The following is a 17,734-nucleotide window of genomic DNA, read 5'->3' as shown; positions in this document are numbered from 1 at the left end:
TATTTCCTCCTTGGAAATGAAATGGTTAAGGAGAGGTAGCACAGATCCACAGCTCTCAGACTGTGGGCAACCTTGTTAATTTGGACCCTTAGGTTTAAAATGTGTTACGTGGATATAAGTCGTGGTTAGATTTCCTTCCCATTATTCAAAGCACAGTTAGGTAGACTATGAAGCCCACGAAGGGACTCTTAGGCACAATTTCCTGATTGCGCCATACAACTTCCACCATGTTAGGTATTTTTCTTTCTGTACTGAGAATTGAACCCAGGGCCTTACACATGCTGGGCAAACACTCTATCACTGAGCTATACCTCCTGCACTTCTACCAACTTAACAGGACCATTTGCTTGTAACAGCAATTTATACTTGGTCACTGAAACCTCCATTTAACCACATGGATAAATAGGATCACTGTATACACTTTAAAAAAAAAAAACATTTGTATGTGTGTGTGTGTGTGTGTGTGTGTGTGTGTGTGTATACGTATGTGTGCCTGTGTCCGTGGAGATCAGAGAACAATTTATAGGGATTGGTTCTGTCTTTTAAACCATGCGGGTTATGGGGATGGAACTCAGGTCATCAGGCTTGGTGGCAAGCACCTTACCACTGAGTCCCTCACCAGCCCTTACTGAATATTCTTGAAACAAAAAGATGCATGTCTTTCAGCTATATCATTTGGATCGTACCATTAATTGACTTTAACTAAAACTTTCCAAAGTTCCTAAGCTGAAGTTTTGCACTCACCAGCAAAATGACCAGTGTTGTCACTTGGCCTCAAGGAACATTCCAAGGGTGTTGAATAAGGCTTGATGGCAGCAAAGGGGATGGGGACTGCAGTGTCAGGGGACTGCTAGGACCATACCTGAATTTCCTTTCCCCATACCAGAAGCCAGCTGAACTCCAAGACTTAGAAAAAGGCACCTAACTTCAGGATTCTTGTGCTGATCACCACCCCCCACTTCCCTGTCCTGCCCCTCCAGCACAGCCTTCCCCTCCTGCCTCCCTGGTCAAACTTGATGGAACATACTGCTGTACCCTCCCCTATGCCCTCTCCCTGCTTCCATCTCACACTCTGCTGACTGCTTCCAGCCAGGTCACCACCAACCTGTTTGCTTCTAAAGCCCTCTGACCATTCATCACCTCTCCCTCCAAATTCCCATGGGTTTCTCTCACCTCTTCCCCTGGGGGCTCCTCTTCCTTTACCACCACTTAAATACTGGCATTCCCTAATATCTGTCCCTTCTCCTCACACAAAACCCCTTTCCCTGGGGGACTGTGCCACTCACATGGCTTCAGACACCTTCCACAGGCTGATGGCTCCTAGGTCTGTGTTCAGCCCAGCCCCCATGGGCCTTCGCTGAGCTGGCCAGACACTCCCAACCCTGAACATTCCCTCCTCGCTTTTTCATTTTCTCATCCCCAGCCTCCACAGGCAGCTTCCAGATCCCAGGAGCCCTTATCTCTGCTGCTGCCTTCCCTTACTTAGGACTCCTAGTTGTCTCTTCAAGCTAATGTCTTCTTCACCTTTGTGTCTCAGACTGGTTTTCATTTTTTCCACGAAGCAAAATTTATCGACAGCCATTTTGTCATAGGAATGTTATGTCCTCAGGGTCCTTTCTGGACTGAGATGAGTTTAAGTTGTTCAGTAGCACTCACCCCCATTACACTGATCATGGGCCTAGACCTGCTCCTCAGAGTAGGCCATGTGTGTCTTCACTGGATTCCTGCACCAGGCCTCATTCCCAGTACAGGTACAGCTGTACTGCTGCAGGGAGACAGGCAAGAAGACCAGACCCTTCAGAAAACCAGCCTCTCCAGGTAGTCCAACCACAACAGAACCTCCTGGTAGATCAGATCCTCAGGATTCTACCTCCATAGAAATTTCTCTCCTGTCTGCTCACTAGTCTCCACAGCTATCATCCTTGCTTTAATCACCCTTGGCTCGGCCTAAAATAACCACCCTCAGTCTCTATCCCCTTATCCAGCCAGCACACTCTGGACTATCTTTGTAAAATACAAATCCCATCTTGCCACTCCCCTGATTATACCCCTCCAGTAGTTTCCAGAAGTTCTTCTGATAAGCCTCCCCTGCCTCCCCTTCTCCACTCTTTATCACTGGTGAGTCCAGTACACATGCCACTCTCTTCCCCTAGCTTGAAGCTTACGCTCTCCATTTGGCCATTTATCACTCATTCTCTTGTCAGAGCAGGTGACCTTGCTGAGTACCAAAGTACACTCCCTAGGACCCACAGAAGCAAGTTGTCTCATAGGGTAGGGACCCACCCTGGGGAGAGGGGTGTTTTTTCCCAAAGACTGGGGTAGGGTATGGTAGAACAGGAAGGACTACAGAGCCCTAGTCACTGGCCTAAGGCTGTCCTACTAGTAATTCACTGATAATACTGCCATCATGTTTTTTTCTTGGACAGGGATGATGGGACTGGAACCCAGGGCCTTGTGCATGCTAAGCAAGTACTCTACCATGGAGCTGTACCCTCAGCAAGAACACTACTCTGAGATACAGGGGATGAAAGGGGTCCACAACAAATAGGCTTTAGGAAGTTTTTTCCCCTTTGGAAGAAGACTTAGCTCAAACTCCATACCTAGACCTGGGGATAGGGGCTTCTTTTTTTCCCCTTGCCAGTTCCTACCATGCCCGCTATGGCTTCCTTGGCCCTCCACTATGGTATTTCCCCTGCAGGAATTTCACTCTGTGCAAACAGTCTTTCTGGTGGCTATTTTGGTCAGCACGGCTGGGCCAGAAGCCAACAAAGCAGTTTCTAAGGCCAGGCTTTCCCAGCTGCCGAGCCTGGAAGAATTCAGAGCTGGTGAGGGAAAAGCAAGCCACTGCTGGTTTTAGAGAACAAAGCTGGACCTCCAGGGAAGCTGACAAATGGGCTGAGAATCAGCTTGGATGGAGGATGGACCAGCAGCAAACTGGGCTGTTAAAGACTCCAAACTGCCCGCAACAACCAAATATCCAGCAGTCACAACAATACTATTGTAAGACACAGGAAGATCAAGTTCACTGGCTTCTGTCACAGAACTCTGAGCAGAGGGCCACTAATGCCACAGGCCAAAAGAAGAGAACAGCAATCTTGTCTCTACCCACCAAGCCTCTGGTCTTCCCTATCCTCAACGCTGATCCCACAATTCAGCCCATGGCCCTTATATGGATACACAATTTCATCAAGAAGTTAAAATTTCCTTCCTGAACAGATTCCCTACCTATCCTCTTCAAACAATACCCCTTATGCATTACCTGTGTAGATGGTTCCTTACTGCCTATGATTCAACTTAACTTTTTATTACATTTTATTTATTTCATGTGTGCATGTGCATTTGTATGTGTGTGGGGGTCAGAGGACAACTTGTGGGAAGTAATTCTCTCCTTCCATCATATGGTCCGGGGACTGAACTCAGGTTGTCAGGCTCAGTGGCAGGCACCCTTAAGTGCTGAGCCATCTTACAGGCCTCCAGCTTAGCTTTCCAACTTTATAGTGGTATAAAAGCATAGTCATGATCATGTTTTCTTTTTCTTGTATTTTTTTTAAAGTCTTTTTGAAGCAGGGTCTCCCTGAAGCCCCCAGCTGTCCTGGAACTTGCTATGTAGACCAGGCTGGCCTCAAACTCACAGAGCTCTGACTGCCTCTGCCTCCCAGTGCTGGGATTAAAGGTGTGCACCGGGCAACGTTTTCCAAATTATATGCGATATTTAACACTTCACTATTTATAAAATAGACTGCTGTAGGGGCTGGAGAGATGGCTCAGTGGTTAAGAACACTGACTGTTCTTGCAGAGGACCTGGGTTCGAATCCTAGCACCCACATGGCAGCTAACAACTGTCTGTAACTCTAGTTCCAGGGGATCCGATAGCCTCTTCTGCCCTCCATGGGCACTGCACAACACAGGTGCACTTACCTACATGCAGGCAATACACGCATACACATAAAATAAAAATAATAAATAAAATATTTTAAAAAATAGACTGCTGTAGATGATTTTGTCCAACTGTCAGCATACCTAAGTGTTTTATGTTTGTTTGTTTTTGTTTTTGAGATGGGGTCTCCCTGTAGCCCCAGATGGACTGGATCTCCCTATGTAGACCAGGCTGGCCTCGAACTCAGAGAGAGCTACCTGCCTCTTCCTCAGGAGTGCTGGAACTAAAGGTATGTTTGTTTTTTTTGAAATAGGGTCTCATGTGGTCCAGGTTGGCCTCAAACTCATTCTGTAGCCAAGGGTGACCTTGAGCTCCTGATCTTCCTGCCTTTACCTCTGAAGTGCTGTGACTGAAGATGTGCATCACCATAACTGGTTTTCAAACCCAGGGCTTCGCGAATCTAGATAAGCACTCTACCAACTAAACTCCAACCCCAGCCCCTAATCTCTGAGTGTGTTCAACTTGTTTTAAGTAGGCTCTGCTGAGCTGTAATATTTGGAATGTTAGGTGTATTAAAATGCATGTTTGGATTCTAGTATTTCCAACATACTATGAATTTACCAGAGAGGCAGCCTCATCCTAAGCCAAGGAGGATCTGTGCTTGCTGTTCCTAATTACTCCCCTGACAGTCTTTCAGTCTTTCATGAACTTGCTCTATCCAGGCTGTACCTCCTTCCCCATTCACACTGCCAATACTAAGGCTACGAGACTTCATATTACTGAATTCATGGCTAATTCTTAGACCTTGGATCTGACAACTGATTGCTCTTGCTCCTGGAAACACTCTTTCTGAGCTTCCAAGATACACTTGTCAAGACAGACTCTTACCTCTCAGGCCACTTCTAAGCCTCCTCCATGGGTTCTTCCTCTTGTCTCAAATTCTAAGTGGGTAGACTGGGCCAGGGCTCAGCCTCAGGACCTATCTTTCTTCTGTCTATGCCTATTTCCTGAGTGATCTTACCTACTTTTATGGCTTTAAAAATCAGTAATAGAGGCTGGAGAGATGGCTCAGTGGTTAAGAACACTGGCTGTTCTTGCAGAAGACCTGGGTTCGAATCCCAGCACCCACATGGCAGCTAACAACTGTCCATAACTCCAGTCCCAGGGGATCTGACAGCTTCTTCTGACCTCCACGGGCATTGCATGACATGGGTGCACTTACCTACATTCAGGCAATACGTGCATACACATAAGATAAAAATAATAGATAAAATTTTTTTAAAAATCAGTAATAGCCGGTGTGGTGGTGCACACTTTTAGTCCCAGCACTGGGGGGGCCCAAGGTGGGGGCAGAAGCGGATCTCTATGACCAGCCTGGTCTATATATCGAGTTCCAGGCCAGCTGAGGTTACAGGGGGACCCTGTCTTAAAAAGACAAAAAAGAAAAAAAAAAATCAGTAATAGGCCTGGTCGTGGTAGCACAGGCCTTTAGGCAGGCAGACCTCTGTGACATTAAGGCCAACCTGGACTATGTAGCGAGTTCCAGGCCAGCTGGGGCTACAGGGAGACCCTGTATCAAAAACAAAACAAAAAGTAACAAAAAAAACCAAAACAAACAAAACAAAAAACAGTAACAAATAAAAATCAGTAATATGTCTATTGATGACTCTTGAGTGTCTGTCTCCAGACACTCCCCAGCACCCACATGGTAGCTGACAACTGTTTCCTGCCTGCCCTTGACATCTTCACTTGGATGAATGGAAGGCACCTTGGCTCTAGCACTGATGGTGTTCCTGTGAGCTCCCTAATTCTAAGCTTCCTTCAACATTCCCCACTGCAATGAATGCTAACTCTGTCTTTCCAGATGCGCAGCCCAAGACTTTGCCAGCTAGCCTTAACTTCTGGTTTTTGATAACAAACACTTCTGGCTCTACCTTGAAAATACATTCCAAATGGCTGCTTTCATCACCTCTTGTCATTACGTGAATCCGTGTCTGCACCATCTCTTACATGGCTAACTCAGAAGGCTACCTAGCTATCCTAACCTTAACCTTGTCAGTCTATTCCAAGCCCATATCAAATGCAAATGAAACTATGTCACCACTCTGCACAGAGGCCCTAAAGCATCCCATCAGAGCCAAAGCCCCACCATCACACACGGGCCATGAAAACTGGCTCCCATTACCTTTGCCCTGCCTTCCTGTCACTCTTCCCTCACTGCTTTAGCCATGCTGTCCTCCCTGTTGCTGCAGGTGTGCTCCCCATCAGGGCTTGCTACTTGCCCCTATGTCTGCTCCAGTCCCCCCCCCCCCCCTGCTCCTCTCACTGCAGATGGAGCATGGGTTTAATCCTTCACTCTTTCAGGGTTTCATCCTGATGTCACCTCACTGAGGCCTTCCCTAACATCCTGTGAACCTGCCCCACCCACACATTTTTCCTATCCTCCCTCTCTTCTATTTTTATCCTCAGCACTTCTCATTTTCCAACAAGTACTTATTAGTTACTTAATTATTGTCTCCCATTAAGAACATAAATTTGCTAAGGGCAAGGGCCTCTCTCATACTCACTTATATACCTCTAGTACCTAAAATAGTAGGACCTTAATAAATAAATGAATAAATTCATGAGTGAATGAATCCTGGAAGAATGAAGGGGAAGAGAGCCTAAGTGGAATTCAAGAGCCAAAAGAGAGGGCTAGGACTGTGGCTCAGTTGCTCAAGTGCTTTCCTAGTACACATGAAGCCTGGGTTCCATCCCCCCCACCACATAAACTCAGTGTGGTGGTGCATGTGCCAGAGCAGCTCAAACACCAGTGAAAGTGCCTCAGCTCCACAGAGGTGTGCTACAGTTCTGTGCTATTAACATACATGGGGAGGGTTAGTTAAGATCATGAAGACAGCAGACTTGGTGGCAGATATTTTCAATCCCAGCACTCAGGAGACAGAGGCAGTAGTGAGCTCTCCTCTGTGGGTTCAGGCCAGTGCTACATAGTGAGACCCTGTCTCAAAAAAAAAAAAAAAAAAAAAAAATCATAAGGGCATCTAAATGTGAAGACCCCTTGTCTGTCTCCACTCTGAATGCCTCTTCTCCAAGCATGACTGTAATTAGCTAGTTTACATGTTGCCTGGGTCACATCTCATCCAATTTGAGGCAGCAAGGGATGTGGGAATTCTTCAGCATGATGGAAGCAGTCCCAGGAAAGGGTTCATCACAAGAGAAGCTTTGAAGAATACTGGGACTCAGAATTCTGTCTTAGAGAACAGGAAGGACCCCCCCACACACACACACACTATGCACAGACAAGGTGCTTCCTCTGCTGCTTCTTGTGAGTCACTCTTCATGTTCCCCGAGGCTAGGAACAGCTCCTGAAGTGAGTAGTGACTTCATTTCCCTAGAGAAGAGGACTGGCTTACCATTTACTGTTTTTTATTAATTTTATTTATGTGTCTTGAGTGTATTGCCTGCATGTAAGTGTACCAGTGTCATGCAGTGAGTGCCCTTGGAGGTCAGAGGACAGTGTCAGATCCCCTTGAACTGGAGTTACAGATGGTTGTTAGCTGCATGTGGGTGCTGGAAATGGAACCCAGATCCTCTGCAAGAGCTGCCAGTACTCTTAACCGCTGAGCCATCTCTCCAGCCTCACCATTTACTTTTCTAAAGCCTGGAAAATGCCTTAATCTGGTGGGTGTTTGTTTGATTGATTTTTGTCTTTTTCTCCAAAGGCTAATCTGAGACTTCCAATTTGACATCAACCAGGGGCAAAAATATTTCACTTCTAATCACATAGCCTTACTTGCTGTCTCTTAAATCCCTATCCAACTCTGTGATTTTACCAAATCCCACAAGAGAGTTCTAGAAAGACAACATTTAGAAGTGTGCAGAGTACTGCTGTCTGCTCCTAAGCCACTCACCCAGTGACTGGGATAAACAGCCACCTAAGGGGCCTGAATCACCACATGGAGCTGGCTGCAAACTGGCATCTCAGAGAACTTAGCCTTGGCCACCCAAACTGCACCTCTGCACTGCAACATGGCAGCTTCGGACTTGGTACAGCAGTGGTTCTGATGTTGGAAAAAAAAGGCAGCTTAAGCAAATGGAATGTCATCAAAGGACTCCGAGGGCGGCCTGCATGCATACTTGTTTCCTATGCAATAGCCCTGACATCTCAGCACTGCTTGGCGCTCTCTCTGGGGTACACTGAGATGTGCCAAGATGGTACACTCTGCCTATTTACAGCCCCTTGCTACTGAACAAGGCTCATCAGGCTAGAGCATGCCAGCCTAAAGCACACTCTGAGGAGAGGCAGTGACCCTGGTGATAGTGACAGAGTGTTTCCCAGACATGTACTGGGTGGTCTGGCTTCCCCAAGGCTGGTGCCGACGCAGTTTCCTCCTACTGGTTTTGTTTTCTTTTCTTCAGGGTTTTAAGAAGCAGTAGAAAAAAAAAAGTTTTCCATTTCACAGTCTGTCAACTGGAACAAATCCACCCATGGGAGCATCTCCTCAAGAACAACCCCCAGTTCCATTCCTACCTAGCCTGACAATGCCCTTGAGTTAGAAATGTCCCTTTTCAACCCTCTTTGCTTCTCTCCTCCCACCAGGCTCCAAAGGATTACTGACAGAACTCGAAACCTCCTCCACCCAGAAGGCCTAAGAGAAAGCAGCTCATGAAAAAGATCTATTGGTTACAGAGAAAGCATCTTATAAGACAGAGACGTTCGCCTACATTTCAGAAATATAAAAACCCGGGTCTACGAAGGAAGAAATAAAGAGCTTTTGTTCCCCTGCTATAGGAGTTACCTGGTAAGTCATGGTATTCGAAACATCAAGGAAAAACATCAGCGTGTCCACTGAGGCTGCATTTCTGTCTAGAAACACACTTATTTGGTCCATCGTGTGTATACAACTTCCCTTGTCTTTTTTGTTTGAGACTAGGTCTTGCTGCTATATAGCTCAGGCCAGCCTGGAACTCACTATATAGCCCAGGCTGGTCTCAAATTCACCATCTTCTACCTCAGCCTCCCAAGGGTTAGGATTATAGGTGTCTCATCACACCTGGCCTGAACTCCTGGTTTAGAACAGGCCAGAAGTTCACAAATCCTTTAAATGCCCCAAAAGATAGTGCAGACAGAGCCACCCAATAAACTTTTAAGAAAGCAAATTACCTTTTCCAAGCAGCTTGTACTCCGAGCTCACAGCCCACAAGGTTTGGGATTAGGCCCTGTAATCCTATACACTCAGATGTGCTCACACACCTACATCTCTAAACTTTCTAATACTTCACACAAACTTTAAGGTCATGTCTCTCTGCCTCTTTAATTCTATGGCCATTATCCACTTGATCCAAAACAATTACTAAAATTTTCCAAGTTTTGGAAGCAGGATTTTTTAGTTTGTGCATACACAGAGATGGAGTAAAGATAACTTAGGGAAAAAAATGGTCTATTCTATCATAGGAATGGTAGGGGTCAAGGTCTAGGATATTGCTGAGCCCTCATTAATACTAGGGTCTACTGGCTGGCTGCAAGAAGCTTAAAAAGTCATTACAAGGGCTCTTGTAGGCCAGTGCTTGCTTAAAGTAAGCTTGGGAATTGCCACATACCTATAGTACTCATCACTGCCTGATACAAGAGGCTCTGTAACTTCTCCAAAATTCTATTAACCCTCAGAAGAACTAAGTTCAAGACCAAAATACCAAATTAAACTCTCCTACCTCTTGGAAAGCCTTGGTGTTTTTAAACAAACATCTGGCAGGGTGAGGTGGGGCACACCTTTAATCCCAGCACGTGGGAGGCAGAGCCAGGTGGATCTCTGTGAGTTCAAGGCCAGCCTGGTCTACATAGTGAGTTCCAGGCCAGCTGGAACAGTGAGACCCTGTCTCAAAAAGACAAAAAAAAAAATCTGCCAAAAGCCACTGATTCTCTCTTTCTGACAGGCCTCCACTAGCCCAAACTTAAAAAAAAAAAGTATTACATTTATTTATTTTGGGGTGCATGTATATGTGTAGGTGTATGTGCCAGTGTGGCTGTGGACGTCAGAGGACAACTCATAGGAGTCAGTTCTCTACTCCTACCATGTGGGGACCCAAAGATCAAATTCAGGTCATGAGGCTTGGTGGCAAGTGCCTTTACTGGCTGTCTCACTGGACCTGGCCCAAATTTTTAATTGAATTCGAGAAAAAAGGGGCCAGTCTATATGCTGTCTGCAGAGATGCCAAACTCTTCCTCCCAGAGCCAGGTGTCCCTGCTGGGCACCCAGGGGAGGATCCAGATGAAAAAAAAAAAACTAGTTAGGTCTCTGGCAAAGAAACTGTGTCTTCAGCAGCCTAGCTAGAGGTTCAGAATTGTGTCAGACCAGCTTATTTTCCCTTTCGACTGTTGCTTTTAACCAAAAAGGGGAGTCTCTGTAGAACCAAGTGGAAAAACTAGAATTAGAAAACTCACCAATTACCACAGCCAAAGAGAATCCATTTCTAACAGGTATTAAAGCCTGTCTGAAGTCGTTGGAAGCCAAGCAGATTGGCACACACCTAGAATTCCAGCACCAGGCAGGATGAAGCAGGACAATCTCCAGTTCAAAGCCCACATGGGCTACAGAATGAGTACCAGGGCCAGCCAGAGAGCTCACCCCCACCCCCCAAAAGCCACTGGAGCACTGACATCAGCTCAATTGATAGGTTTGGAGATCTGCTCATTGTCCTTAAGAATTTGAAACAAAACAAGACACTGCAGTTACATTCATTACTAGACAATGGATTTCTTTGTGTTAGTAATGGAAATTGCTGCTGTGGTCTGGGCTCTGCCATCCTTCCCTTGGCAGCTTCTCTGTACACTGGCTAAGACCCTAAACTTTCTAGCCTTAAAAATCTTACCCAAAACAACACAGGGCTCAGGATAGAACTCAGGGGTAGAGTGGTTGCCTGGCATTTGTAAGGACTATGTTCAATCTCCAACACCGCAAGAAAATTAACTCACATTTAACCTTCCTCTGTGATACCCACTGCATATACAGCAGGAAACAGTTCCAGACAGTGTACCCTAGTGCACACTGAAACATCAGTCGCCTTTCTACAATGAAATTTGTGTTTCATAAGGGGACCTTGGGCCAATTGACAGTTCACAACGGATTACTGGCCTGATCCTGTCTCTGGGAAGCAACAAATAAATAAGATAGTAACCTCAGAAGAAAAATTTTCAGGAGAAAAGCCAAACAGAGTGCCCTTGGATCAAGTTAATTATGAAACAAACATGACAAGCTGTTGGAATCAAAACCAAGAAACACAGTATGGGCAGATTTCTTAATTGCCCAGAGAAGACACACTTCCTATCTTAACTAAAATTAGAATGCATTGGAAAGGAAACCTAGGAAGGGTAAGGAGGCTGAGGACCATTAAGTCAGCATAGAGATGGTGGTGGGGTTAAGAAAGCAAGTTACCCATTTTATTTCTTAGGTCATCCCTCAAGAGCGATTGCTTCGGGGCTTTTTGGGGGATTTCAGTACATTTTTCCCACGGGGCATCAGGCACCAGACTGGGAGTAATCAGCGAGTTCTCAAACGTCTCAGAATTCCAAATACTTGCTGAGATCTAGCCTGAGGCTCAAGGATTCGGGTGCAAACATTAAAAGACAATTTTTACTTGGCAGTTCCAAGGCCCAGACTCATCAGCCTAGGGAGTGCCCTCGAGTCCTGACAGCGTCTCCAACTGCGATGCTACGTCGGTAAGCAGGCTGGAGCCTACGCCAACAGGGCCCGTCTGATTGGCACCGTGTGAATCTCAAGAATTCCCCGGCCCCTCTGCAATCCCGAGGGCTCCCAGTCACAGGGCAAGCCCGAGGGGTGCCCACCGCCTCCGCGGAACAGACCCAGGGACCGTCTGCGGACCCTGCGCGGCCCGGCGGAGGGGGTCCAGAATCGCCCCGGTGCCCGCTCCGCGTGCCAGCCCCCGGAAGCGCCGCCCTCCCGCCCAGCGGGCTCCGAGGGGGCGGGGAGTCTAACGCCCCCTTCCGGGTGCCTCCGCCTGGCTGGCCAGCCGCGCTCCTCCTCCGGGCGGGAATCCTTCCTCCCCCGCCCCTCCCGTAGCCGGGCCCCGGCGCCAGGCCCAACCCCAGGGGGGAACCCCCTGCCCCAGCTTCCCCTCCCCGCGGACTCCGCCTGTCTTTCCGACCCTTGAGGGTCGGGAAGACCCCGCCGGCAGAGGCCAGGACCCACCGCTCATTACGACATCTTCCTCCCTGGCCTCCGCCGCCTCCGCCGCCACCGAGAGCCTGACACCGCCCGCCTAGCACCCGCCAATCCCGGAGCCCGCCACCGCCCGAGCGACGGCAGAGCTCACCAATGAGCGTTCGGCACATTGGGGACCGACAGCATTTCCAAGCAATCATTGAGCCGCATCTAGAGTGACGTTGGTTTGGCCAATAGAACTGTGAAGCGTCACTGATAGACGGTAGCGGGCACCAACCGGAAATCCACTGAGGAATGAAGGACGTGTCCATTAGCCAACTGGCGGGAGGCAAAGTCCCGCCCGCCAGGAGGTTGATGGACAGCAACAGGAAGCTGGATGGGGAGGGGCTTAGCCGAGAAACGCTTCTTTATTGGTCATAGCTGACCTTCCACCCACCTCTAACCCAGAAGATGAGTGATAGATCTGCTCTAAAGCCAATCAGAAGTCCTCAGGGTGAGGCCACGAAGCATATACATCGCTCCTTAGGCGCAGTCCTGGCCAGGTGAGGCAGATAGGTTCTGCTGAGCCGGAAGCTTTCAGCGCGCCCCTCGGCCAGGGTCGCCTGAGGAGGGCAGACGCCATAATGGGACTTGGGGTTGACGCCATAGTGGGACTTGGGGTTGTCCGAGAGGGGACTGTCATGGTCCTAGTCCAAGGCCCTCCTAGTCCTCACCGGCTTATCGCAGAGCCCCCCTAATTCCTAAGGCCCCAAGGGCGCGTCGCGGTGGTCTCCTCTTTCCAATGGCGGATTCCCGGGCCGCCTCCCCTAACCACTTTTGCTACTTTTCTGGTGTACCTAAAATCTGTGTTTTAGCCAGTGCCTCAGGTGGTCTGAGTTGCTCGCTGGAGGCTGAGCGATTTGGTCTCCGCCTCATTTCTTCCCGAATGAGGTACAGCACTTGGTAGGCACCACCCAGGTAGGTTTACCTTTCCCTTCGAGCCTACCTTCTGTGAACGCCTAGGAGCAGGCGGCGTGGCACTCGTGGGGGAATTCACCCTGGCTTCAGACCAGCGTGGGCAGGAAACGTACACACCTAACTTACCGTGGGACCTTAGACTCTCTGAGTCCTGCATCCTCAGCTGTTAAACTCAGGCTGCTCAAACCTACACTTCCTAGCAGTGCCACTGCTTTTCTTTTTTTTCTTTTTTTTGTTTGTAGTATCCCACAGTGAGAAATAGGTTTTACATCCTGACTCGGTATGCGATAGGCTCAAAGTAGTTCATGCGAGTATAGAACAAAGCTTCCAAAAACAATATTTGCGATATACTTATTGTATAGGTGCCGATAACATGCACACACACCCTTGTGGGGATGTCGTTTAGAAACTTTTGCGGTGCTGGGGACTGAACCCCAGACACATGAACTTTCTATCACTGAGCTTTACCCCTTGGGCCCTCAATACATTTTCTGTCTTACCCTCCCCTATCTCCCTTGTTCTTCCTATCACTGCTATGAAAGGTTTTTGAGAGAAGGTAATTGAAAGCCGAATGTTTAGAACACAGTAATTCTGAATTACCAGTCAATCCCTCTCAGACTAGCTTTTGAAAAACAAAGTATTAGGTGATGACACTTCAGTAGTTAAAATCCTTCATTGGGGGCTGGGGAGATGGCTAGACGGGAGAGAACACTTGCTGCTCAACCTGAGTTCCAATCCCTAGAACCCATGTAAAAAGTCAGTATTTTGGGGGGTTACACTCGTACAGTAGGTATCTATAACTCCAGCACTGCGGGGTGAGGGGCAGAGACAGGAGGATTGCTGAGACTTGCTCTCTGCCAGCCTAGCTCTAGTTTCAGAGACAGCAGCAAAGCAGGGCTACCCAACATTCTGCTCTGGCCTCCATGTGCATGTGGATGTGGATGCACAAATCCTTCACTGCAACTCTGCCCTGCATAAAGTCAAAACTTTAAGGCAGTGTCAACTTGTGTAGCTTAAGCTAGCCTCAAACTCATGATTCCCACATCCACTTCCCCACTGCACTAACACCTGACCCTCTATACTCTGAGTCTTTTATGCGTTCTCCTCCACCCCCTTTCCTTCCCAACAGTCCTGGTCTTTTTTTTCAAGGAGAGATGCCATCGCCTGTAAACACTTAGGTATCTTTCTAACTAGTTCTCTTCCTAGGTAGGTCTGCCCTTTCTTCTGTCTTCCGGTAAATGCCTAGGCATCCTTAAAAGTCCAGATCATGGGGCTGGAGAGATGGCTCAGTGGTTAAGAACACTGACTGTTCTTGCATAAGACCCGGGTTCAGATCCCAGCACCCATATGCAGGTAACAACTGTCCGTAATTCCAGTTCCAAGGGATTCAACAGCCACTTCTGTCCTCTGAGGGCATTGCACAACACAGGTGCACTTACCTACATGCAGGCAATACACACAGTACGTGGTGGCACACGCTTTTAATCCCAGCACTTGGGAGGCAGAGGCAGGCAGATCTCTGTGAGTTCAAAGCCAAGCCTGCTCTACATAGTTCCAGGACAGCTGGGGCTACAGGGAGACCCTGTCTCAGACCAAAAAATAAATTAATTAATTAATTAAATAATACTAAAAAAAGTACAGACCATGTCTTTAATCCCAGCAGAAGCAGGCAGCTCTTTGTGAGATGGAGGCCAGCCTGGCCTATATAGGGGGTTGCAGTTCAACTGGCGCTACTGGGGGACCCTGTCTGAAAAATAAACCAAACAACAAAAAAACTCTGATCAAAATCTGTGTTCTTCACCCTTGCTCAGCCAAGCTTTGACTTGGTGCTGCCCTGGACTCTTGGCATGTATGGCTTCTCACACACTTTTTCTGCTTGATTTGTTTGTTTGTTGTTATATGACAGTTCACCAGCACCACTTTAAGAAAAGTAGCAAGGTAAATGTTTATTATTTCTACTGGCCAGGCTGTCTATCTCAGGAGTAGATGCAGCCCTGATCATTGTCAGGCCAGAGTTTTCATAGGATTATGGAAATATTATTCAAACAGGACACCTGTGAACCAATCATGTTTGTACAACATAGCAGAACTTTGAATCTATTACTCAACAACCAATCATTATACAGACAAGTGATACAGTCATATAACTTGGCAATCAACTTTGTAATTTTATAATTAGTCAACTTCCTCACCATAACAAGTATAGTAAGAAAGCTGAAATCAGCAGTTACCGGTGGTCAGACAATAACAGGGTGGTCTTATACTTTGTGTCAAGGTGACCTAAAATAGCAAGCGAGTTACAGAAGCGAAAACAAGCAGTTAGCCAGATGTAAAACGTCTAGAATTAGCACATTCCATGGTTCATGGCTAGGACAATTTCCCAGGACCCAAGGTTGCCCCCCTTTTCCTTTTGGTGTGAAGCAAAGTTGCTGCTAAAATGGCTCTGCACAAAATGAAGTAACTTAGGTAAGTTTGCTGAGCCAGTTCACAGTATAGTACCTAATAGTATAATTGACATACATTTTTTTCTCTTATCTGGTAAATTAAGGTGCATACTGTTTCTTGCAGGGTCTCTCTGTAGCCCCAGCTGTCCTGGAACTCACTATGTAGACCAGGCTGGCCTTGAACTCACAGAGATCCGCTTGCCTCTGCCTCCCAAGTGTTGGGACTATAGGCATGCGCCACCACGCCCGGCTAAACTTTTTTTTTTGTATTTCTTCAATCGGCACAAGTTGATTATACTGGCTTTTTAATATCATGAGTTTAACTGCTTGGAGCCTTCAATTAATGAATCTTACAAGAGCATTTAGGGGGTAGGGCCCAAGGGTAAATACTAGGAGAATAAGGATCAAGGGCCCTGCAACAGCACTTAACAATGTAGTTAGCCAAGGTGACCAGGAAAATAAGGACTCATACCAATTCTGGTGATTAATAAGTTCCTGTTCTCTGGCATTAATTTGTTGTTGGACCAATCTAATGCTATCTCTGATAACCCCAGTGTGATTAGCATAAAAGCATCACTTCTCACCTAATGTCATACATAAAAACAAGATCTAGCCCTCGACAGTTTTGTAATGCTACCTCAGCTAAAGAATCAAGGGAATGTTAAGTTTTCCCATAGTTATACCAGAGTGCCATGCTGAAAGGAAATCCATTTATCCTTTGATCCAATCCAGGAAGCAAATGTCTCACAACCCCAAGTTCCATAGTGCCATTCATTTTCACGGTCACAGTCTGGACTCCATCTGCTGGGCATCCATAAACTTGTAGGCTTTGCAGTTGTTTCTTATGACTAGGAGTTCCATATCCCCAGGGTCCAGGAGATGGGACACAAGTAGTTACTCTTACTTGTCAAGAAAACAGATCACAAAGGTCAAACAGAAAGCTGGGGGAGTGGTAGTGTTAGTGGCTAAGATCTTACTATCTGAAGTTCTTTTTAATACCCAATTATCAGGGGATGGTTCATGGGGATTTCAGTCACTGTACCCAGTTACAGTTTTTATTATCCAGAAGGAGAACATAAAAATTAAGATTCTTTTTATCAGTTTAACTTTGAGAGGATTGTCTGTTCTTTTTATCATCCATGATTGAGGAATGTGGTCCGGATGAGCTCTCTTAACTTGGGAATGGTGAATCCAGTGGGCACGTCCAGCAGTTGGAGTCAGCAAGATGGTTGGGTATGGACCAGCCCACTTGGGTTTAAGGTTAGGCACTTGATGTCTGCAGACCCAAATCCAGTCACCAGGTTCCAGATCTGTCTGTTTAGTAGTCAGCGAGGGATGACTGGGCTCATGAACCTCCTGCACTAGTTTGTGTACCTGACTCAGAGCATTTTGCAGAGCCTGCAATGACTGTAAAAGGCTGTAATTAGATATTTCTGCCAGGTGTTCCTCCCCTAAGCAGGGAGTAAGGGGTGGAGGTCGCCCAAACAAGATCTCAAAGGGAGTAATTCCTTTCACATAAGGAGTACATCTGTTGTTTTTTTTTTTGTTGTTGTTGTTTTTAGAAGAAGCATTTCATTACAGCTTTAACATACTCAATAACAGTTTGCAGGGCAAAGATACATCTCTTTCAAAAGTAGCTATAAAATTTTTAGGTTTACTGTTGAAATAATACAGTTATACAATATTGAACTCTGTATAAGCCCTGTAAAGGGCAAAAGGAAGAGTTCTTATATTGTTCTTTACTTACCAGTTACCATCAGTCTCTGTTATTAACTTAGTCAAAATCTCCTTAATAGTTCTATTCATCCTTTCCATCTGTTCTGAACTCTGGGGGTCATATACATAATGTAATTTCCAATCTATTTGGAGGACAGAAACTAAGGTTTTAGATACACAGGCTATGAAAGCTGGGCCATTGTCAGACCCCAGACCAATAAGGATGCCAAATTGAGGTACAATCTCATTTAGTAGCTTCTAGGAGCGCAAGGATTTTTTTTTTTTCCTTATTTTTATTATTTTTGACGAGGTAACCCAATTTGCCCATGGGGAATTGGGACATAGACCGCTCTGGCTTCTTCCATGCTGACCAGGGACATAGAGTGTGGCAATTGGGGTACCCCTTCTATGGGCCTATTTAAAAGACTCTCAAATTGAGACATGAAGGAGAAGTAAAGGCAAGAATAGTTAGCATTACATGTTCTAGACAGGGAACCAGAAAAAATCAGAACAGGGCAAACTTTGCTTAAAGTCCATTGGAATTTTCTGATGAGGCTTTG

The 17,734-nt window shown here is 46.6% G+C and overlaps 1 protein-coding gene and 1 long non-coding RNA gene across 13 annotated transcripts in view; one reads left to right on the top strand and one right to left on the bottom strand.

Moving 5' to 3' along the window:
• Window positions 1-12,078, top strand: part of LOC103738332 — a 41,026-nt gene extending 28,948 nt beyond the window's left edge. For all 9 annotated transcript variants that reach the window (XR_003850379.1, XR_003850381.1, XR_003850385.1 and 6 more), the window contains 2 exons: window positions 8,478-8,679; window positions 11,520-12,078. This is a non-coding gene — a long non-coding RNA (uncharacterized LOC103738332). The remainder of the gene's footprint in view (window positions 1-8,477; window positions 8,680-11,519) is intronic.
• Window positions 1-14,357, bottom strand: part of Sp2 (Sp2 transcription factor) — a 34,300-nt gene extending 19,943 nt beyond the window's left edge. The window contains exon 1 of one of the 4 annotated variants that reach the window (XM_008838260.3): window positions 12,085-14,357. In XM_008838260.3, coding sequence (XP_008836482.1) covers window positions 12,085-12,091 — 7 coding nt within the window. In that variant the 5' untranslated portion in view covers window positions 12,092-14,357. Of the gene's footprint in view, window positions 1-10,319; window positions 10,339-11,310; window positions 11,330-12,084 lie in introns of those variants that run through there. The other 3 variants (XM_008838261.3, XM_029566047.1, XM_029566048.1) reach the window with 3 other exon arrangements.
• Between the last annotated feature and the right edge of the window lie 3,377 nt (window positions 14,358-17,734).

Source organism: Nannospalax galili, unplaced genomic scaffold (assembly GCF_000622305.1).
Source record: "Nannospalax galili isolate Female #2095 unplaced genomic scaffold, S.galili_v1.0 scaffold95, whole genome shotgun sequence".
NCBI lineage: Eukaryota > Metazoa > Chordata > Mammalia > Rodentia > Spalacidae > Nannospalax > Nannospalax galili.
The sequence above is the reverse complement of the archived record's forward strand: the minus strand, read 5'-3'. Positions and strand labels throughout refer to the sequence as shown.